The sequence below is a fragment of the Schistocerca serialis genome, chromosome 2, assembly GCF_023864345.2.
Source record: "Schistocerca serialis cubense isolate TAMUIC-IGC-003099 chromosome 2, iqSchSeri2.2, whole genome shotgun sequence".
NCBI lineage: Eukaryota > Metazoa > Arthropoda > Insecta > Orthoptera > Acrididae > Schistocerca > Schistocerca serialis.
The window spans coordinates 705,160,554-705,185,466 of record NC_064639.1 but is presented as its reverse complement, the minus strand read 5'-3'; the positions used below and the strand labels follow the sequence as shown (position 1 = coordinate 705,185,466).

General features: G+C 41.3%; 1 protein-coding gene and 1 pseudogene across 2 annotated transcripts in view; one reads left to right on the top strand and one right to left on the bottom strand.

Annotated features, from left to right (window-relative positions):
- The window catches only part of LOC126457857 (uncharacterized transporter slc-17.2-like), a 316,922-nt gene that overhangs the window by 279,343 nt on the left and 12,666 nt on the right, over nucleotides 1-24,913 (top strand). For both annotated transcript variants that reach the window (XM_050094504.1, XM_050094503.1), the window contains 2 exons: nucleotides 18,474-18,629; nucleotides 23,220-23,305. In XM_050094504.1, the coding sequence (XP_049950461.1) occupies nucleotides 18,474-18,629; nucleotides 23,220-23,305 (242 nt within the window). The remainder of the gene's footprint in view (nucleotides 1-18,473; nucleotides 18,630-23,219; nucleotides 23,306-24,913) is intronic.
- Nucleotides 19,515-19,631, bottom strand: LOC126459699 (5S ribosomal RNA; annotated as a pseudogene).

Below are 24,913 nucleotides of genomic sequence, written 5' to 3'. Positions count from 1 at the left end.
TACGGTCACAGGTTCGAATCCTGCCTCTGGCATGGATGTGTGTGATGTCCTTAGGTTAGTTAGGTTTATGTAGTTCTAAGTTCTAGGGGACTGTTGACCTCAGGTGTTTTTTTTTTTTTTAAGTCTCATAGTGCTCAGAGCCAACCACAATAATTGCCAGATTAAGACTTACTTAACGAAAGTACTGATCACATAGTGCACGGTGCTCCTAAAATATAATTTTAATATTTCATGTGTTGTAGCAGTTCATGAGGAGACATTTCGGAAAAAAAGTGCTGTTCAATTCCCTTCTAAGTAAACAGACATTTAAAATAACGCGTTCCACTGTGCGGTGTATGCTGTGTAAATGGGCATTCACTGTGACTACAGTAATTGTTACACAAGTAATCAACTAACTAATGTGGTAACAATACCCATTGTTCACCACTTATGTGGTTGTCGAACGGTTGCGGGTCAACAGTGGAAGAAGATCAGTACCGAAGCGTTAATACTGTACGTTTTATTTATGCCTTGCGTTTGGCCACTGTTACTACATTAGTTAGTTTGCTATAATGCAGTAATTACCAGGGTCACAATAAATATCACTCTTTCATCCAGTAAACGTAAGAGATTACAATAGAACATTTTATGTTTGTTTCTATGTAACTCATAATATATCACAGAGACAAAGGAAAGTGTTTAAGGGGTTCCGGAACGCCCTATACTTGCAATGTTAAAATAACGCTTATAAATTACATCTTACCTCACAAAGTATTTGAGGTAGGAAGTTGAACTTTTTACAGATTATTTATTGGAATATGGGCTATAACTTAACACAGGAATTTTACAAAATTTTAGTTCAGTTATTAAAGATGATTTTTTTTCAATTGTAATGAAAATTCACAACATTTTTTGCAATTTTTTATTTATATATTCAAAAATATACAGTTTTTTGGAAAAAGGCTGTGTTAAATTATGCAGTATGTACTGTGTAACATTTACTGAAAGTTTGAAACAAATATGTTTGGAAGATACTTAGAAAACATGTAATTAGTATGAGAAAATAAAAGTTTTGGGAATCGAGCGACAAAGATTGGATTAACTTTTTAGTGCATTCCAGGTCCATAGGATGGATTATCTTCATCCTCTGCAAACTCCTCCTCCAGCTTCCTCTTGTTCCTTCTCCTGTTTACTCTTGCTTGTATTTCTAGACTCTTTACAGCCCTGTCTGCAGCCCGAAGGCGTTCCTTGTCTAAAGCAAGCATCGCTCGTTGTTGTGTTCGTAGATTTTGCTATCATTTTGTTCAGTTGCAGTTACTGCAACACTGTTCCAAAAGGTGGTCATGTATGAACACTTATCACATTTCAGTTGTATTTCACTAGCAAGTCCTACGTGCTTTATTATGGAGAGTTCCAGACCAACTTCACTACAATGAATACATCTTACACAGTTTGAAAAAATTCCTTTGAGAACCGACATATCAAATATTTCATTCACATCCGATTCCCCCATAAAACATTCATAGTTTTCACTCATTGAACCAAGCTTCTTCTGTGAAGTATTTCCTTTCCCACTTTGACTGCTATGGGCAGGTGTACTTGAGAGGTTAGGTTCACTCACTTGGTTATCGCCTTTATTGTTTACAGTAATAACACATACCTTTGGCTTTCCAACATTTCTCCTTTTCTTAAAAGCCTTCAGAGGATTTCTAATAACTTTACTTTTACTCATTATTATACTTCAAGAAAACAGAGACTCAAGAAACAGAATTAATTACGAATATTTTCGAGATAACGACAGAGTAAATAAACATGAAACAATCGACAATCACACCAGCAATATATATTGAACCATCACAGGGTAGCCACAACACATACTTTATCTCACATCACTAAAATGTACCTGATGAACACGGACGTTAATAATAACACCATTTGACAGCAGTTTAACAGCATCACAGTGGGTCACGCCCATGTAGAACACATTTCCAAAAAAATTTAAAAATAGTTGTAGTCTTCGGAATTGAATAAATTATATATCTATTAAAAGGTAATAGTCTGCAGATTCAGAAAACGCAAAATAGTAAAAATTGAACTTTTCATGATTTTGAGCCTTTCCGGAGCCCCTTAAGTGCAACTAAATTTTATTAACGATATTGTTATTTATGAGACAGTATTATCCAATAAAAAAGAAAAAGAAAACACGAAGAAGCATGGACATCTAGATTCTAGTCGGATGACGACAAAATAGTACTCTGGTCAAAGAACACACAACTATCTTCAAATGTACCTTTCTCTATATTTTTCGCTATTTTTTAATTAATGCAGATTGACCAGTTTTATTAATCTTGTATGTAAGATATATTTAGGTTTTATTTATGGAAATGGTGTTTTGTAATTGATTGCTAATAATAATTTACTGCAAATGAAACTAATGTTAACACTTTTCGTCACTTTCATCTTCATCTACCGGTTCATACATACTCCGCAAGCCACCGTAAGGTGCGAGGCGGAGGGTACCTTGTATCACTACTAGTCATTTTCTTCCCTGTTCCACTTGAAAACAGAGCGAGGGAACAACGACTGTCTGCAGTGCCTCCGAACGAGCCCTAATTTCTCTTATCTTCATCATACTTACGCAAAATGTACGTTGGCGGCAGTAGAATTAAATAAATAAACGTCATGTGGCACACCTGCCTGGTGCAAGTCTTTCAGCTGGACGCCACTTCGGCGACTTACGTGTGCGTCAGCCAACGGCATCCGGAGTTCCCCGGACGGTCACCCATCCAAGTACTAACCGAGTCAACGTTATTTAACATTGGTGATTGGACGGGAACCGGTGTTACCAACACTACAATTTATCTGCAGTCAGCCTCAAATGCCGGTTCTCTAAATTTTCTCAACAGTGTTCCTCAGAACGAACGTGTTTAGATTGGAACACAATAAAGCTGTAAGTTTAGAGCTGTCTGTAGTCTGGAGCAAACGACGTATAGACGTGTATGACTGGCTGCCACCGACAAAATGAAAACCATACTATATGGAATTCGTCCTCAGAAAGCTTCCAGAGACAAAAAAGCTTGTGAACTGTTATTAAGAACCCCTAATAACTATTCGTTCATTTTGTCAGAACGATATTTACCTCTCGAGCAGAGAGCAGGTAGCGCTACCGATCTATGAACATTAACTGATCATAACTAACTGGACATCTGTTAGTGGACATTAATGTGGGGGCGTCCAGCCTTTGTCTGTATGGTGGCTTGAACTCTGTAGGGGACGCCTTTAATGTAGAGGAATGGCAGCCTGTTCTTCCTCAAGAGAGGAAACTAGTAAAGTTAGTGATGTTGGAAACTGGGGTAGGAGCGAAGTCGATATTCTAACGCGTTCCAAAGGTGTTCCAGGGGTTTCAGGTCGGGACTCTGGGCAGGCCAGTCCATTTTAAGAATGTTATTGTCACAGACCATTGCCTCATGGATGCTGTTTTATGGCTGGGTGCACTGTCCTGCTGATACAAACATTTATTGTCTCCGAATTGTTCCTCTATTACACGCAGAACATGCTGTAAAGTGTGTTTATATACTTCCACATTTAGCATTTTTTTAATCACAAAAGTGGGGTAACACCTTAACCACGGAAAACGCCCCAGTATTGTAACATATGTCTTCCGCAGGTCGCTGTTGGCATTACAAATGATGACAGCTAACATTTCCCAAGCATTTGCCAAATTAAAACCTTCTATCGGATTTCCAGGGGGTGTAGCGTGATTCATCCACCAAATCACTCGTTTCCAGTCATCCACTGTCCAATGACGTCGACCTTTACACCACCGCAAGTGGCACTTAGCACTGGGTACAGAAATGTGTGGTTCGCGAGCAACTGCTCGACCACACTATACCATTCTTTTTAACTCCATGCGCACCACCGTTCTGATAGTTGGAATGTTCGCAGAACTTCCTTCTGCTGATTCCATGCGATTTTTTACAACCACCTTACGCACTGCTCGACATAAGGTCAGCCAGGTACTGGTCTAGGTGTGCTTGTTCCTTCGCGTTTCCACTTGACAGTCATATCACCGACAATCGCCACGGGCAGCTTTAGAAGAGTTGAATTATCCTAATGAATTTGTTACTCCAGTGGCATCCAACGACTAGTAGACATTCAAAGTCACTGAGCTCTTCTGGCTGACAAGTTCTGCTTCTCTGCTGAGAAAACAAGAATTCCCCGCCTCCTTTGACACTGGCGGGTCCACCTCTCACGACATGTAATGGACATAGGGGTGTCCGGATACTTTTGATCAAATAGTGTTTATGACAGCAGGCATACAGAAGATATATAGATATTAAATACACTGTAGATGTAACCTTATCTTTTTTCTCTTCTTTTCGCTTTCTCTCCATTCGTTTCCAGCACCTTCCATCGATATGACTTTCATTTGGTCATTTCTCCTTCAATTATATTTCATCTATATATACGTCAACACAGTACTCTGCAAGCCACCATACGATGTATGGCTGAGGGTATCTTGCACCATTACTAGTCAATTCCTTTTCAGTTCCACATGCAAATGAAGACAGGGAAAAACGACTTTCTAAATGCGTACATATGAGACCTAATTTCTTCCGCGGTACTTTGCCAAACCCGTATGTATGTAGGTGGCAGTGTCTTTGTACGGTCAGCCGAAAATGCTGGTTCTCCAAACTTTTCCAATAGTGTTTGTCGATAAGAATGTCGTCTTCCCTTGAGGAATGCCCATTTAGATTAGCAGAGCGTTTTCTAATACTAGCGTGTGGATCGAACCTACTGGTAAGAAATCTAGCAGCACAGTAGTGAATTTCTTCGATGTCTTCCTTTAACACGACCTGGTGGGAACCGCAAAGACTCGAGCAATACTCAAGATTGACTTCCACAAGTGTCTTATACCCAGTCTCCTCTATAAATGATCTACACTTACTTCGAATTGTCCCAATAAACCGAGGTCGATTATTTGCCTGCCCTACTATCCACATCAGGTCCTCGTTCCATTTCATATCCCTCAGCAAAGTTGCGCCTAGATATTTAATCGGCATGATTGTGTCAAGCAGCACAAACTAAAATGTATTCATTCGTTCAGGATTGTTCTTCCTTACCAGTCGGCGCTAGCTCGCATTTTTATACATTCCGAACAACCTGCCTTGTCTCACACCAAACAGAAATTCTGTCTAAGTCATTCTGCACCCTCCTGGTGTCACTCAGTGACGGCACTTTCCGTTCAATACAGCGTCATCAGCAAAAGTTGCAGATTACTTCTCACACTATCCGTCATATTATTTTCATATGTAGAGAGCAAGAACGGTCCAATTACACTTCCCTGGAGCACACCTGCCGATACTTTGTCTCTGATAAACGCTCACCTTCCAAGACAACATACTGGGTTCTTTTACTTAATAAGTCCTCGAGGCAATCACGTATCTGAGACGATATTCCATACGCTCAGTCCTTCGTTAACAATGTGCGGTAGAGTACTGCGTCAGGCGCTTTCCGGAAATCTAGGACTATGGAACTTGCCTATTTCCCATCATCCATTGTTCGCAGGATATCGTGCATGGAAAGGGCAAACTGAATTTCGAACGAGGAACTTTTTCTGAATTAGTGTTAGTTTGTAGAGAGAAGCTTTTCTCTCAAGGAAATTTATGACATTCGAACTGAGAATATGTTCAAAAATTTTGCAGCAGATCGATGTTAAGGATATTGGTCTGTAATTTTGCGGATCAGTACAGGAGTCACCTACGCTTTTATCCTAGAGCTTGGGACTTTGCGCGCCGGCCGCGTGGCCAAGCGGTTCTAGGCGCTTCAGTCTGGAACAGCGCGACTGCTACGGTCGCAGGTTCGAATCCTGCCTCGGGCATGGATGTGTGTGATGTCCTTAGGTTAGTTAGGTTTAAGTACTTCTAAGTTCTAGGGGACTGATGACCTCAGATGTTAAGTCCCATAGTGCTCAGAGCCATTTGAACAATTTTGGGACTTTGCGCTTGGCGAGAGATTCTCGACAAATACGAGCTAAGTAAGGGGCCAATGCCGTAGATTACTCTTTGTAAAACCGAAGTGGGATTCCATCGGGACTGGAGACTTACTTGTTTTCACTCTTTTAGTTAATTCTCTAAGCCAGGGATGCTTATTACTATGTCCTCCAGACGGGAGTTCGTGCAGCGGTCAAACGGCGGTATGTTAGTAGAATTCTTAAAGGTGAGATTTAAAACTTTAATTTTCCAATTGCTGTCTTCTACTGCCTTTTGCCCATTTAGCGATTTTACAGACGCCCAGAATTTTCTTGGGTTCTCGGCAAGATCTTTCACCAACATGTAACGGTCGAAGTTGTATGCTCCTTACTTTCATCTTTTTATAGGAGCACGTACTTCTACTAACTTTCATCTGTCGATATTTTTGCGTTCTTTTCTGTACCGAGAGTGCAACTGTGTCTGTCTCAATAACAGACTGGTGAGCCAAAACATAATAACCACTGTCCATCGCGATGTTGATGCGCCCGGTGGCGTTGTGGTCATGTGACTGGGTAACAAAATTATGTAAGCAGGGCAGTCATGGACGGGGAATCGCCGTAGCCAAGATATCGGCTGCAAATGGGGAAATCCATTGAGATAAGCGACTTTGATAAAGGGCACATGATTATTACCCATAGCCTACGAACGAGTATCTCGAAAACGGCGAAGCTGGTCTAATGTTCACGTGCTACTGTCGTGAGCATCTACGGAAAGAGGTAGAAGGATCCGCAGCAGGCCTCCCCTACGTGTTCACATGTTGACCAACGACATTTTTAGTTACGTCTGCAGTGATTTTGGTACCGTTAAACAATGGAAACGTGTCGGCTCTTCGGGTGAATCGCCGTTTTTGCTATACTAGGTCGCTGCGCTGCTTGTCTCCACTAACGCCGTCATCCAGATGAACGACGGCACGAAACGTGCAGCGCGCCACAGGCACAGGCTGGTGGAAGCAACATTTTGCTGTGGGAGACATTCTCCTGCGCTTGCATGGAGCCTGTTGTAGTAACTGAAGACACGCTGACAGCTGCGAATCACCTGCATCCTTTCATGCTTGATATCTTCCCCGACGGCGATGTCATTTTCCAGCAGTATAATTGTCCGTGTCTCAGAGTCATAACCATGTTACAATGGTTTGAGGAGCATTATATTGAACTCACGTTGACGTCTCGGTGATCAAATTCGCCTGATTTAAATCCTATGGAACCCATATGGGTCACTATCAGCTGCCATCACCGCGTACGCAAATCAGCGGCCCGTTATTTACGCGAATTACATTACCTGTGCATAGACATCTAATACCACATACTTCCACAAACCTACCAATGTTCTGTCGGGTCCCTGATACGCAGAATCAGTAACGTATTTCGTTCCAAAGATGGACAAACAAGATACTATTAGAAGGCGGTCATAACGTTTTGGCTCATCAGTGTATACTCTTGTCGTAGTCGCTTATTCCTTTTGTATATCTCTTATTGCGCGTTTCGATTTAACGGCATCACCATATAGATCCGTGGTACAAAAAACCGAATTAGAATGGAGAAAAAGACTTTTAGAAAATAACAATGTTTAGAGTAATTTTGATGGGGCATAAATTGAATTATGTACCTCATGGACACAAGGCATCTTGTCAGAGTTAACATTTTACCCAACTTCAGAGGCCAAACTGGCTCTCGCCACGCAGCGGTTCACAACGTAAACATGTGCTTCCATCAGATGACTAAGGCGAACGACGTATGTTGAATATGATTTGCCATAGTTTTTCGCGTAAATTAACTCAGTCATAGAAATCTTTAACCGCGTACTGAGTGATGGAAAGAATTTAAAAATGGTTCAAAATGGCTCTGAGCACTATGGGACTCAACTGCTGTGGTCATAAGTCCCCTAGAACTTAGAACTACTTAAACCTAACTAACCTAAGGACATCACACACATCCATGCCCGAGGCAGACCGTCGCGGTCGTGCGGTTCCAGACTGTAGCGCCTTTAACCGCTCGGCCACTTCGGCCGGCCGGAAAGAATTTAATTGATAACAGAATTAACTTCAAACAGTAACTAAAATCTTATGTGCTTGACAACTCCTGTGAGACACACATACATACAGATATACAAAAACTGAATATTTTGCACAGGAAACTGGTTCTTCTGGAACAGTTAGCGACCACGTCACAGGACAGTGAAAGCGAAAATACATTATACGTGCAGATTACACGAGAAGAAAATTACGTTTTCAATAACTTTTGGACACCCGACACGGTATCGAAGTCTGTGGTTATCTACTATGGACGTTCATTACGTTACAAAATTGGAACGTCGTAGAGGTGCACATTATGTGTGTTCGTTGGTGATAGTGTCTTTGGTTTCGTGATTATGCACCCTGAGTACTCAGCTGAGTTAAAAATGTGTTTGTTTTTCCTGGAGGAATATGGACCGTGCACCTGAATAGCTGTTGTCGTGACACTGTCTAAGTTCATGCACCATATACGCAGACTTACATTACCTTGTTTTACCGGTTGCACAAATGATGTGAAGTACATTTAAGGAAGAAACGTTTATAAGTGAGCACGAATTTTAATATATTTATTTTTATCGCTTTTACGAGATTCTTGTAGAGCAATTTTGGTGACGAAGGCTTGCTCCTTCGAAACATTGAACATAGTTAATTATAGATAATTTCACACGTGTAAAAATAAATCGCGTGAATCATTGGTTAGCAAAAGCCGGCTTGCGAGCCGCATGAGACCTGAATCAAGGATTCGTGCGTCTCGCGGTTCTCAGCCGTATTTTATAACGTTATGTGGCTAAGAGCCGAATCCAAAAATGTCAATTAGCGTAAAGAGCTTCTTAAGAGTGTTGTTTTCCTACACAGCATGAATCAAAAATACTTATAGGAACAGTAAGGTCTTAAGATGCACTCAATTATTATTGACGGTGGTGAACTCGCAAGTGAGCCAAGTACATCTGGGCGTTTACCTCAGAGGTAGAGACCACTGAGGGGTTAGAGGATGTGAGAGAGGGAATCTTTTGCCCTTTGTCTGCCAATGTTGACAATTCACGAGCGTACTTCACTAGTGCCCATCACCTACTAAGACACAAATTTTGACACGGAACTAACATGGATTCGTGAATTTGCATTATATAAGGAGCAGTCAACTCAAAAGGAGACAGATGGGAAAAAGTTAGTAAACTTTATATTATTTTAAAAGTAATCATCACAAATGATAATACATGTATCCCACTGTGAGACAAGCCGGTCGGTGCCTGAATGGAAAAAAGTTTGCGCCTCCCTACCGAACCATGATTGTTCCCAGGCGTGCGCGTCTTCGTCCAAAGCAAATAGACAGCCATGGATGTCTTTCGCCACGCTCGCATAATATTTAAATCGTATGGGGAAAGATCGGGACCGCATGGGGGAAGTGTAGGAGCGACCCAGCGGAACTTCTGCAGCGTAGTCGAAACAACCTTAGCAACATGAAGGCCAATCTCTCCCCATGGGTTTTGGAGCCCTGAAGAAAGACATCCATTGCTAACGATATGCTGCGAACAAAGAGGTGCACACCCAGATACAATAATATTTCCATAGACAACGGCAAACGGGTTTCCAAGATGGCACCGACCACCTTGTCTCACATATGGGGTCGCTGAGGGTCGTAAGAAATTGAAACAGAATAATCGACTCGGAGTGTTCTGAATGGAACCGACTTCCAACAATCAGTACTTGGAGACCGGTGGCCAAATTATCGCATTCGTACTACGGCTACTCCACTGCATTCTCCTATCATACTAATTTATGAAGGTTCCCAATTGGTACACAAGTTGCCTGAGTTGCAGTCCCGCTTGTCAGCCAAAAAGTTTGACGACCACGGGCGTAAATGTTCAGCTTGTTTTCCGCTGAGAAGACGTACTGTAACTGTGTGATAGCGAAACGCCGCACTGCCGAAACATTGGGACCCACAGATTAGGAAAGGGTGGAAACGATTGACTATTTGACAAACACATTACTTAAAACAGATTTATTGAAAATCACGAAGCTCAGCAAATTACAATTGTGCGTTCCATAGAAAAACTGTCTTTCATCATGGAACACCTCATAAGAACAATTTTTATGCTGAAACACAATTATTCAAACCAGCAATAGCGCAAGATTATTAAACTGCTCTTAAGACTATTATTGATCCAACAGAAAAGAAAAAGTTAATCGAATAAAAAATCAATTGAACTCAATAAACAGTTATTCACAAAAGGATCAGGTAAGTTGTCTGAATTGAAATTACGCTACAAACATCAGAATAGATCTAGCTTAAAAATGATTTTGTACTTGTTTAATAATGATTTATTTAAAAAAAACTTTCACACGCTATTTCACCCCCTTGGGGGTAGAATTTCCAACAGTGCTTAAACATACATTTTTTTTAATTGCTGACCGAGAAACCAAAACCAACTTTCGTCCTCCCAGCTTTAAAACTGACTTATTAGCGACATATTTTCAAAAATCATTTCAGCCCCTATTTCAACCCCTTAGTGTGGAATTTCGGAAACTCCCGTCTTAAATGATACCTACAGTATAGGATTAATACGCTCTTCAAATTTTGAGTTTCTATCCTTACGGGTTTGCACTAGGCAATGATGAGTCAACCAGTCAGGACATTCAATTGGTTGAGAAGGGATCCATTCGACTGAATCTTTACTTGAATTTGTGTCAATTGAAACAAATAAATTTCAATAAGATCATGAATTTATTGAAAGAAAATAAATCTTAACCGTAAATTATTGATTTATGAGCCTCAGTGAAACTTCGTGCATCGTTGATGTTTGTGTGATGTACCTGTGTATGTGATGTGTCATGCAGTTGAGAAAGGAATTACCTTTAAAGTTGGGTTAAAACCCCGTTATTCGGTAATATTCGTCCCAAATGATATCATCTGGAAGGAACTGTTATCCTTCTGTATATTCTGCAAGAAATGCTTCGATCGAGGTTCTTGGCCAGAAGGCAATGATGCCAGTGGCTGTGCTAGCCGTGTCAGTTGTGGTAAATTGATCTTTCCACTCGCACAACATAATCCTGGTAGTTCATGTCGAAATCTCAAAGCATTGCAGTGTTGACAAACATTGCTCATTATTCAGAAATCGACCAATACATCTGCGGCATAAGCGACCGTTGGATCGTATCTGAACGCCAAACGTTTAGTTCAAATTGTCATGTTTGACTGTATGCTCCAAATTATTCTCTGCATAAGCTCCAACTGAGCGAGACAAAGTCGACTGTATCCGTTGATCCGGTGTCATAGTGGATCGTACTTGAGAAATTCATATTTGGTTTGCCTCCAAACACTGTCCATGCCCTCGTCAGTCTCATTGACTCGTCGCTCATGTAGTTGGCTTGCGTTGTGCGTACATTGACCGATGTTTTGACGCCTCACTGGTGGCATTTTTTTCCAAAGAAATAAATCACGAACTGAAATCAACAGAACATTTGCAATATACCAAATTACCATGAACTTAAATCAACTGAAAGTTTGCAACACACCAAATTACCACGAACTGGCATCAATTCAATCTTTGCAACACACCAAAGATATGATAACCACGGATAACACACTGAAATATTGCTTTAATTGTATTCTTTTTCGTTAAACATTAATATTCAATTCGGAATTTATTGTTGTTATGAAATCATGCGACAGCAGAAGTGTCATACTAAATGTCACATTATTTCTTTTTTTATGAGAATATGTGACAACAGAACTGTCAAATCGTCCATCATATTTCTTTAATTGATACAAAAATACCATCAAAATTTCCGACTTTTTCAGTGGATTTTCCAAAAATTTTCTTTCATACAAACCTTGTCCTGACAAAGAATACAGAAAAAGAAAGAAAAAAAAAGAACCAGCCAACTCTGTGAAGCTGTTCTCAAGTGATGATCTTTCATATATGAGGCAACTGTTTTTTATTTACATAGATCAGACATTTTACTATATTAACAAAGACATTTGCTGTTATACTAGTAATATGTGAAGTGTTTACAAATGTATTTAGTAAACAAAATCAAACAGCACTCATTTGTTCATACGTCTAATCACAATTTAAGTTAACATATCCGAAGTCTTACACAGGCACTGCACTTTTCCAGTACTGCTTCCCCTTCATTTTGAAATATTGTCTTCGAGATTCTCTTCTATGCTGCAACTCCACCTTATCTCTTTTTAGAGACCAACAGTAGTCAGTAACCATCCCTTTATCCCACCTGCCTTTATAATGTGATTCTATTTCTTTCATGTCTTGATGAGTATTTTCTCCATGTTCTTCTCTAACATCTCCAAGATTGCCATTGAAGAAGTCAAGATGGCTATGAAGAAAATGGATTTTATGGCTGATATCCTAAATATTTCAGAGCTATCAACATATTTTTCATCATGGCTTTGAAATCTGGATGCTTCCTACTCCGTAAGAAAATGTCAACCCACTTTTTGTCCAAGACAGTCGTTCTTCTTGTATTAGTACATTCACAAATACTTCATCTTTTATCAAATTTCTAATGCTTGTTCCCACAAATATTGCTTGTAAGTTTAGCCTCAGACAGAAAAGAAAATTTGGAATTTATATACTTAAAAAATCGCCATCTTTAGGAAATGCTTTGATAAACTGTTTCATGATTCCCAATTTAATGTGAAGAGGTGGCATGATGATTTCACCAAAGATTCTCTTATCACGTTTTTGTCCTCAGGATCCATTGTTATTCTGGTAGGCCATTCGATTCTACTCCAATGCGATTCATGGGTACGACTATCCCACAGGCACACGACACAAGGAAATATCGTAAAGCCTGGCTGTTGTCCCAGCAGCATTCCTATTACTTTCAGGTACCGACATACAACCCATTGGTATTTCGAATAGCTTAATACCTTCAGCAGTATCTCCATGTTTTCATAGATTTCTTTTAAGTGCACAGAATATGCTACTGGCAATGAGTCATGCTTAATTCTAGTGTGTAGAAGTACGCCCTTGAAGCCTCTTTTGTTAGAATCTATAAATAGTCTCCATTCATTCGTGTTGTAGGTAACACCACATCCTGGTAAGACCCCTTCAATGTTCTTACATAAACAAGAGAGGTTTCTCTAGTGAAATATTCACCAAATTCCGATTCTCTTGATCGAAACGAGTAGAATGTTGTGTCCAGGGTAAGCAAATGTTTCCCCTTTAAACTTGTGCTGCTTCTTTTGAGAGACCCATATCTCTTACCAAGTCATTCAGTTCTTATTGTGTAAAAAGCTCTGGTTGTCATAATCAGGACCTAAAGTTTCACTTGATGATGATGATGATGATGAAGAAGAAGAAAATTCTAAAGTAGTGGGTAATTCAGCCACAAGAATGTTAGGAATATGTGGTATGGGTCTTATGGCTGGTTTTAGGTTTGGATAAATGATTCCTTTCATACCGTTCTTGTTATGCCTGTCAATTTTTGCCATACAAAAACAGCAGTCACCTACATGGTTTGCATTTTCTCTCCACATGACTGGAATTCTGAATGGTGACGATTTCCATTTGCCTTGTTTCAACTCCTCAAACCTGCAACCCATGTATCACAAACAGTGTGTGGGCAAAGTTTTTTCCTGGTCTCCTAAATTTATGCCAAAATAAGATAGGTATGTTTTTTTGACAAATGAGGTTATGTTCTCACTTCTACTTTTGAAAGTCAGATAGCCGCAGATGTAACATAACACATCAGGGTCATTCACCCAAGATCTTCTTGGTGAAGTCGCCATTATTAGGCTGATCTGAAGTATCCTGGTAACGTCGACAAAAACTTCAAATTTATACTCATATGACTGCGATGCGTTTGTATACTTCTAAACAACACGAGAAGTATTGGTCCTTTCACAGTCGATACTGACTCACTTTACGATCTACTGCAGTATATTTTATGTGAGAAACTTAAAAACAGGAAACTTTAGGAATTACGTAAAAACTGTAGAACAGATTGTATCTTCGTAAAGAGCGTTAAAAGACCACTCGAATTGATCCACTTTCATATGAAGCACCGAAACATCGCAATCCTGTTTAATTCTGCTAATGCTGCAATTTTAAAAGGGGAATAGTCCACCATAAACGTAGGTAATAGTACCATAGAGCAGGTTTTTAACCGTCAGTATCTGATACCAGTTGTACTCGGAACACCAGCCAGCATTGAGCACATTTGAGCAAATTCTGTATTTTTCATCTGGCTGCCTGATCAACGTTAGAAATTATCAACAACAATAATTATCAGGAATGATTCCTTCCCTTTTGCACTGCTTGTCCAGTTTCTAGGTGCCATTCTTTACAGCAAATTCTCGTCTACTTGGCTTCCAAGTCCTCCATATAGTATACAAAATATCTCTAGTTCACCTGAAAACACTGAGTCTCCAATACTGTTGAAGTAGAAGATTTCTATATGTCTTAATCGCCCAAAAACTTCGGTACTCAGTACGCTCATGACCGATATACACACTGACAACATCCAGTAAGACAGTGCATGGCGCCTTCCGTCTAGAGCCAAGTAGGCAAGCTGTCTGCGCTGACCGAGCACACATCGAGACGCGCACTTGTTGCTTACCGCTGTTACTGTACCAGGTCACACCCCTCCTCTTACCACTACGCTGGCACAGATGAAACCTCACTTCAGTCAGAGAGGTCACCTCACCATCGATAGAGAGTATAGCCAATGTAACCACAGTGAGCTCACAAAAGTCATGGAATAGAGATATGCACATATGCAGATAGCGGTAAGTATCGCATACACATGGTATAAAATGGCATTGCATTGGCGGAGCTGTCATTTGTACTCAGATAATCGATGTGAAAAGGTTTCCAACTTGATTATGGCCGTACAGACTGGAAGAATTAACAGAATTTGAATGGGGAATGGTAGTTGAAGCTAGAGGCGTGGGGCATTGCATTTCGGAAATCGTTGGGGAATCCAGTAGGCTCTTCCAAGGTCCACAGTGTCAAGAGAGTGCCGGGAATACCAGATTTCAGGCGTTACCTCTCACCATGGACAACGCAGTGGCCGACGGCCTTGACTTAACGACTGAAAGCAACAGCGTTTGCGTATAGTTGTCAGTGCTAACAGACAAGCAACGCCATGAAACAATCGCAGAAGTCAACGTGGGACGTACGACGGATGCATCTGTTAGGACAATGCAGTGAAATGAGGCAGACAACAGACACGACTGCCACTGCTAACGGCACAACATCGTTTGCAAAGCTTCTCCTGTGCTCGTGACTCTATACTCGTATGATGGGCCGTAGACGACTGTAAAACCGTGACTGGGTCAGATGAGTCCTGATTTCAGATGGTAAGAGTCAGGGGACTCGATTGATGCTAGCACCCTATATACTATTATATACAGTACAATCACCAATAAATTTGAGTTTCATTTGAATACCTATAAATATTGATACAGAGTCATCTTTTGACAGTTTTCCCATACGTCTAGTATGAACACGCACATATTTGTCAGTAAAGAAATTCGTAGGTTGGTCAGTCCTAGTAGCACCCAAGGACTGGATTTATCGTAAAGGTAGGCGATTAAGTCACATGGTGGAAAGTTCTCAATGTACGCCAGGCAGGCATCATCATGACTAAGGCGAATGTAGGTATGCTATTATTGATCACATGGTTCATCACATGATGTTAATGTTTTGTATATGAGTTCTTCTAGTGATTTCATTACAACACGCTGGTCTTTTTGGATCTAATGACTTTGATTTTCATCGAGTCTGGCGTTATCACGGCAGCACGCTGCAGCCTTTCTAGCAGCATGCTGCTGCTGGAGATTAAGTGCAAAAAGTTAAAGTCCAGCCATATATATAGGATAGTCCATTGATCGTGACCGGGCCAAATATCTCACGAAATAAGCGTCAAACGAAAAAACTACAAAGAACGAAACTTGTCTAGCTTGAAGGGGGAAACCAGATGGCGCTATGGTTGGCCCGCTAGATGGCGCTACCATAGGTCAAACGGATATTAACTGCGTTTTTTTTATAATAGGAACCCCTTTTTTATTACATATTCATGTCGTGCGTAAAGAAATATGAACGTTTTAGTTGGACCACTTTTTTCGCTTTGTGATAGATGGCGCTGTAGTAGTCGCAAACATATGGCTCACAATTTTAGACGAACAGTTGGTAACAGGTAGGTTTTTTAAGTTAAAATACAGAACGTAGGTACGTTTGAACATTTTATTTCGGTTGTTCCAATGTGATACATGTACATTTGTGAAATTATCAATTATGAGAACGCATGCTGTTACAGCGTAAATACCACATTAATGCAATAAATGCTCAAAGTGATGTCCGTCAACCTCAATGCATTTGGCAATACGTGTAACGACATTCCTCTCAACAGCGAGTAGTTCGCCTCCCGTAATGTTCGCACATGCATTGACAATGCGCTGACGCACGTTGTCAGGCGTTGTCGGTGGATCACGACAGCAAATATCCCTCAACTTTCCCCACAGAAAGCAAGCCGGGGACGTCGGATCCGGTGAACGTGCGGGCCATGGTATGGTGCTTCGATGGCTAATCCACCTGTCATGAAATATGCTATTCAATACCGCTTCAACCGCACGCGAGCTAAGTGCCGGACATCCATCATGTTGGCAGTACATCGCCATTCTGTCATACAGTGAAACATCTTGTAGTAACATCGGTAGAACATTACGTAGGAAATCGGCATACATTGCACCATTTAGATTGCCATAGATAAAATGGGGGCCAGTTATCCTTCCTTCCATAACGCCGCACCATACATTAACCCGCCAAGGTCGCTGATGTTCCACTTGTCGCAGCCGTCGTGGATTTTCCGTTACCCAATAGTGCATATTATGCCGGTTTACGTTACCGATGTTGGTGAATGACGCTTCGTCGCTAAATAGAACGCATGCATAAAATCTGTCATCGTCTCATAATTTCTCTTGTGCCCAGTGGCACAACTGTACACGACGTTCAAAGTCGTTGCCAGGAATTTCTGGTGCATAGAAATATGGTACAGGTGCAATCGATGTTCATGTAGCATACACAACACCGACGGTTTTGAGATTCCCGATCCTCGCGCAATTTGTCTGCTACTGATGTACGGATTAGAAGCGACAGCAGCTAAAACTCCTACTTGGGCATCATCATTTGTTGCAAGTCGTGGTTGACGTTTCACACGTGGCTCAACACTTCCTGTTTCCTTAAATAACGTAACTATCCGGCGAACGGTCCGGACACTTGGATGATGTCGTCCAGGATACCGAGCAGCATACATAGCACACGCGCATTGGGCATTTTCATCAGAATAGCCATACATGAACACGATATCGATCTTATCCGCAATTGTAAACGGTCCATTTTAACACGGGCAATGTATCACGAAGCAAATACCGTTATCACTGGCGGAATGTTGCGTGATACCACGTACTTATACGTTTGTAACTATTACAGCGCCATCTATCACAAAGCGAAAAAAGTGGCCCAACTAAAACATTCATATTTCTTTAAGTACTACACGAATATGTAATAAAAATGGGGATTCCTATTTAAAAAAACGCAGTTGATGTCCGGTTGACCTATGGCAGCGCCATCTAACGGGCCAACCATAGCGCCATCTGGTTTCCCCCTTCAAGCTAGACGAGTTTCGTTCGATGTAGTTTTTTCGTTTGATGCTTGTTTCGTGAGATATTTGGCCCAGTCACTATCAATGGACCACCCTGTATATGTATACCAAATATGAACACCATGTGATGAGCCATATGGTCAATAAGAGCATTTACCTACATTCACTTGAGCTGTGATATTGGTGTAGATCCCATGAAGCCATGGACCCAAGTTGTCAACAAGGCACTGTGCAAGCTGGTGGTGGTTCCATAATTGTGTGAGCTGCGTTCACGTGGAATGGATGGGTCTTCTGGTCTAATTGAACCGATCATTGACTGGAAATAGTTGTCTTCAGCTACTTGGAGACTATTTGCAGCCATTCGTGGACTACATGTTCCCAAACAGCAATAGAATGCTTATGTGTGACAATCTGCCATGTCACCTGGCCACAGTCGTTCGCGATTAGTTTGAAGAACATTCTGGATAACACGGGTTAATGATTTGGCCACCTGTATTACCCAACACGAAACCCGTCGAACCTTTATGTGACGTAATCGAGAGGTCAGTTCGTGCATAAAATCCTGCACCGGTAACACTTTCGCAATATTGTGGACAGCTATAGAGGCAGCATGGTTGAAAGTTTCTGGAGGTGATTTCCAACGACTTGTTGACCCCACGCCACGACGAGTTGCTGCTTTACACCAGGAAAAAGGAGGTCCGACACAGTATTAGGAGGTATCCCACGACTTTTGTCACCTCAGTACATAGTGCTGAACATGGCACAGCAGCTACGATGCGTGGAATGTGCAGGTAATATTAGCAGGTAACCGGGTGCGGTTGCAGGCTGCCCGGTGATGGGCGTTCTGACGCTGGGCCTGGCGTTCTGCGGCTGCCAGCCGGTGTGGGCCGCCGTGCTGCTGGCCGCCGCCACCGCCGTCAGCGGCGCCATCTCCTCGGGGCCGCTCGCCAGCCTCGTCGACCTCAGCCCCAACTTCGCAGGTAGGCCCGCAACACAAACATCCAAAGTTAACAAGGTCGTGGGGGGGGGGGGGGGGAAGCTCGTAACCATAAAAGACAAAGAAATCATTAGTATTTTATTACCGTTTAATACAACATTATATGAGGGCTTGCTGAAAAGTAATGTCTCTGATTTTATGTGAAAACTCCTAAAAAAATTTACATCTTTATTCTTCATATCAACCTATTAACTCCTCGACATGGTCACTCTAGCGAAGAATACATTTCTCCCAACGGGAGACCAGTTTATCGATCCCGCCACTGTAGAATGTATCACTTTGTTGCTGCAGCTGCAACCTCACCTACATCACTATCAAAGTGGAGTCCTCGAAGGTGTTTATAAGTTTTGGGAAAATAAGGAAGTCGGTTGGGGCCAAGTCAGGACAGTATTGAGGATGATCGAGGACAGTGAACCCGCGGCGCTGGAACTGTTGCAGATGTCGCAGTCCTCGTGCGTTCTCTGGCTTTGTCATGCTGGAGAAAAGGGTACTCCACGTATCGACAATCTCCTCGAATTTGTCGTTTTACTTTCTCACACAAAGACATAGTTACATTACACATCTCCATGTTATACAGTAAAATTTGGAGACCTCTAGCGACAAAGGGTCGCAACTTGTGTCAGCGAAGGGGGAAAGTCGACCGAGTAATATCCGTGGCACTTAATAAAGCACTCCGTCTTCAGGCCACGAGTGGCCTACCGGGACCATCCGACCGCCGTGTCATCCTCAGAGGAGGATGCGGATAGGAGGGGCGTGGGGTCAGCACACTGCTCTCCGGTGGTTATGATTGCGTTCTTGACCAAAGCCGCTACTAGTCGGTCAAGTAGCTCCTCAATTGGCATCACGAGGCTGAGTGCACCCCGAAAAATAGCAACAGCACATGGTGGCTGGGTGGTCACCCATCCAAGTGCCGGCCACGCCCAACAGCGCTTAACTTCGGTGATCTCATGGGAACCGGTGTATCCACTGCGGCAAGGCCATTGCCATGACATTTTATATTTCAACTGATATTGAGAACAGAATAAAAAATTCGCAAGCATCACTTTTCAGTACGCCCTTCTAGTAGTTCCTTGTATCCTAGCTTCCAGAGTCCCCTGTCTTTTCAATGTTCCATCTGCAAATTCTTTGACAAAACTCCTCTGACATCCCCTTGTAACATGCACTTTGAGTAATGACTGTCTCTCTGTTATGACATATCCACCACATCGATGATATTCATTTTGGAATGAAACACATTGATGAATTGTAAATTTTGTACTTTAGCTGATCATATTGTTGGTCTCGTTGTCTCCACTCCAAGGTATGATTGTTGTGACGAGTTATTACCTGTATGGACAAAATTTACTTTAACAATGGATGACGTATTGCATGAGAGAAGTCACAGCTGTATCAATGTTTTTGAATCATTTACTGTTAGTCTCAGTTGTAATTAGTGACACTTCGTAATGGTTTCGATCACATCTAATGACGATCTTCAGATCTGATTAATCATGTATTGTGAGAAATAAGTAAAATACTCGCGAGTAAATTCGTGATTAATGAGCTCAGCAAATGATCATTAAATGTGATCAAAACTAGCTATCAAGTGTGACTAATTGCAACTGTGATTGTTATGATAAATATTTTATTAAAAAAATACTATTTCCACAGAGAGGCTGTAAATACTAAACGCAAAACGTTTCTCCATTTCGACTCTTGTGTATTTCCCAAACACTGAATCACAGCTATATACAATCATACCTCTCCATTTCAATCAACTTCCAACTCTATCTTTCCCTCACAACTGAAACATCTCTCATACTCATAGCAACCAACAACCAGAACATAACACCTCGCCTAGCGGGAGGAAGAAGAACAGAGGTAATAATACACATGTACATCAAAGAGCTAAACAGTTACATAGATATTCAACAAACGCATTTAAATCGTTCTTCATAAATCGATATGTAAATTTTATTCATACGTTTTTTTAGCATTAAGACGTTTATGTTTTGTTAATTGAACTACACGCTTGTTAAATTTATATACAATACAATGGCAGATCACATACGTTACTGCTACGTGAAACCAGATTTGTATATAAAGATTCTATTTTGTTCATACTTGATATGATCGATGCAGACCTGTATAGGATATTTCCTATTGTGCATTAGGATTGATTACGTCACACATTTCCCATACTGTTCTCAGGTTCCCTCTTCTTGTTCTATTAGTTCGAATCCATTCCATCAGCTTCTTATGCCATCTGTCCTGTACGTATATGTTGGTGTGGTGACGGAATGAGAGAAGGGAGGAGTTTTGCTTGTCACCGTTTCCCCTACCATTAGATTAAAATGGTCACACCTGTTATCTTCTGCTCCCTGGACCGTAGAAACATCAGAAACTCCTCTTACAGCAGGGAATTCGATTGCCAAGATAAATAATTTGATTAATGAAGGGAACAGGGTAACTAGAGACCAGTAACAGACAGACAACCATAATTAAATCAGTTATGTTCTTACTAATACACATAAACGCTAGGCAGTCTCATTACAAAGGCGGAAATTTGTCAGCCAAAAACATGTTCTTATCTAGCAATCCACAGACTTACTGTGGTTCGAGCGAAGTCTAAACGAAAAGACATAGAAACACATGAAAAATAGTGGTAACTTGCCCATTTTCAGGAGACAGTATTGATTAAAGAGCAACAGATGAATCTCCAGAATGTAACTTTTCCTGATCGTATGAAATTAATGAGCCACGACTAATCATCCGTGCCAACAAAGCTTACTGCTCTGATATTGACGGAACTGTAATGGTGATTTCTCGCAGTGCAGCTCAATAAGAAACGGATTTGCTACGAGCAAAAGTTGAATATAGCAGAGCGTAGTTGCTTCCATGGCGGTGGAAACCAAGAGAGGTACCGCGAAAAGTGCCGCAACTACAATACCACTGCTAGCCCTGAAGTGACGCCTATCAAGAACTGCAAAGAATTGAGTGCGAGATAGCGTCTCTCAGTAGTTTTGTTTCCTTGGACAAGGCGCATCAGTGTGCATCCTCCAATAAAAAATGATTCGTGTAGCCAACTTGACTGGAGGTGGCAATGAAGATGGTTGCTACAGATTTTTAGCGATGCGCAGTTCACCCATCCAATGTGTAGGTTAGTGGTCATGGGGCGGCGCCAGTTCACTGACCACGTAGGTATCTCTCTGTGCCACCGTATATTCCCGCTTCAACTCCTATAGTTTCTTGAAGTTCCGATAGCTGGCTTCGCTGTACGTAAACGTCAAAATGGCGTCTGTAACGGAGGTGCATTCAGAACAGAAAGCTATCACTGAGTTTGTTTTGGGGAAAACCAAAGCACCGCACACATTCATAGCCACTTGCGGAGATCTGGCAGTGAACAAAAGTACGACGAGCCGTTGGGCGAGGCGTCTGGCACGATGAGTCATTGGGCGAGGCATCTGTCACAATCACAACAAGGTTGCCAGAAACCTCTCCTCTCTCCCACTGCCAGCCAGCTGCAAACATCCTCGGGAAATTGAGGAAACGACTTCAGCGTGTTTGTCACCACAAAAATGCAAACAAACTTCTCGGTCTCCTTCTCCTTGACAATGCAAGGCCTCATACAAGTATGCCCAACTGAGAGGAGCTCACAAAACTTCATTGGACTGTTCTTCCTCATCTACTGTGCTGCTTGTATCTTCCGATATCCACTTGTTTGGCAAAATGAAGTATGCACTCCATGAGAAGCAGTACGTGGGTGGTGGGGAGGTTATTGATGCAGCAAGATGTTGTCTCTGACGACGACCAGTAGAGAGGTACACTGTGGGCACGCAGGCCCTCCCAGTAAGGTGGTGTAAAGCCGTTGCATTGAATGGAGATTGTGTTGAAACATAGTGTTTTGAGGCAAAAGAGTAGGAGGTAATAAGATGTATTGGAATCCTGTAAAAAAATCAACCTGCTTTCAGAAAAAAGAATTGCATTACTTATTGAACGGTTTTCACTTATAACTTTCGACTTGGTATTTTGTGTACTAGATCTCTTACCTCGGATAGATATGTTTACCCTTTTCCAACACCCATGACAGTTTGTAACATCATCATGGAATCACCCTGTATAGGTTCAGTCTTCAGTGACAGTTGAGTTTCAGACATAACATGTATATTCAAAAGAGAAAAAATAAATTTTTTGTACAACAGTAATGAAATGGTGTAGCTATAAAATACTTTGACAAGTTACTCATCTGATTAAAATGTCTGACAGAGAGTGATGATGTTTTCTAACACAGATCAACATTTTTTCAGTTTCATAAATCCTTCTACAACATAGACAAAGTCATGAAAAGAAACTAACAGTGAACTACATCTACATCTACATCTACATTGATACTCCGCAAGCCACCCAACGGTGTGTGGCGGAGGGCTGACCTGGATGATGTACATGCCCTGCTTGTAGCTACCTTTGTTTTCTGAAACATATGTACATGCAATTTTGACTATTACCTACTCCATGCCATAGTGTTTATGGTGGATTTGATCTATGGGGCATGTAATTAACTAAAGTGAACTGCATTACATTCGACCTGTTGCAGGAATCCTGATGGGCGTCAGCTGCACCCTCGGCTTCACAGCAGCCTTTATATCGCCCCTCATCGTCAGCGTGCTCACCTACAACAATGTAAGTGCAAAACATCCGACTACCAACTAAGATGTCTCAACTTTACTCAGATGATGATGATGATGATGATGATGATGATGATGATGATATAATTTTAAATTTAAAAAAAGTAGAACACAGGAAAGAGGAATTTAAAGATAGAATTAAGAGAAAATTAAAAGAATGTGAAGCAGAAACAGTAGCAAAGATACTAATCACAGCAGCTGAAGAAGTGGGAAGCTTGTCCAGATCTCAAAACTAACCAAAGAAGCTGACAAATAAAATGGTGAGACCGATGGATGAAAGAAGAAAAATTAAGTAGAAACAGACAAAGATAAGACAAAAAAAAAACTCCTCCCAAACAGGCCATGAAGGCCCAACCGTACCGACAGGCCACTGTGTCATCCTCAGCCCATAGGGCTCACTGGATGTGGATATGGAGAGCATGTGGTCAGCACACCACTCTCCCAGCCCTAAGTCAGTTTACGATACTGGAGCGGCTACTTCTCAATCAAGTAGCTCCTCAGTTTGCCTCACAAGGACTGAGTGCACCCCGCTCACCGACAGCGCTTAACTTCGGTGATCTGACGGGAACCAGGCTGTTGGCTGAAGATAAGATGGACTATAAATAACTGTGCAAGGCTCCGGATAAGAGCATGAAAAATGACATCCAGGAGTATGAAGAAGATAGGCTAAAAGCCAGTCTTGAAAATAAATCTAGTTTAAAGATAGCCAAGAGGAGGTTTATGATTGGAAAAATTCAGCTAATAGTGTTAGACACAGACGAAGGCCGAATTACAGATAAGAAAGAAATACTTGAACATATTGAGATTTTTATAGTGACCTAAACATTAAATTTGATGATAATACCTAAATCCCAAACGAACTGGATGCCTCTGTTTCCCAAATACCAGAAATACTCCTCTCAGAAATCAAACTTGCTATACACAAGATGAAAAAAGGGACCGCTCCAGGTAGTGAAGATCTATCAGTTGACATTTTAAAGCTGATGGATGACAAAGCTATAAAGCATTTAGCTAAAATATTTTCATATTGTTTGCACAGTTGAAAATTACCGATAGACTGGAATAAAACCAAAATAATCCTGATTCGTAAGAAAGGATGCACCATCACCCAATAAGCCTCCTGTCCACACTGTACAAACTTTTTACTACAATTTTGACTACCAGATTGAGCACTACACTTGTCCTGGCCCAACCTGTTGAGCAAGCTGGATTTCGTGTTGGGTTCAGTATACCAGAATTGATAATATCCTCAATCCAAGCGAAACAATTAATAGAACAAATGAGTACCATCTACCTCTCTGCGTTGCCTTCATAGATTTTGAAAAGGCATTCGGTTAGATCAGTTACCCAGCTGTGTTTGTGGCTCTAACAGAGCAAGGAACAGAAGAGGCCTATATTAAAGTTTTATAGAACATTTACAAAACCTCCATAGCACTTGTGAATGTAGCTGAAGAAACCACTGAATTTCTCATTGAAGAAGGTATAAAACAAGGTGACTCCACAACTCCAAAACTATTTTCAACAGTTCTCAAAAAGCAATGTCTAAATTAGATAACAGAGGGAATGCAAAATCTGGAAAGACATTAAGTACCAGTAACCTGAA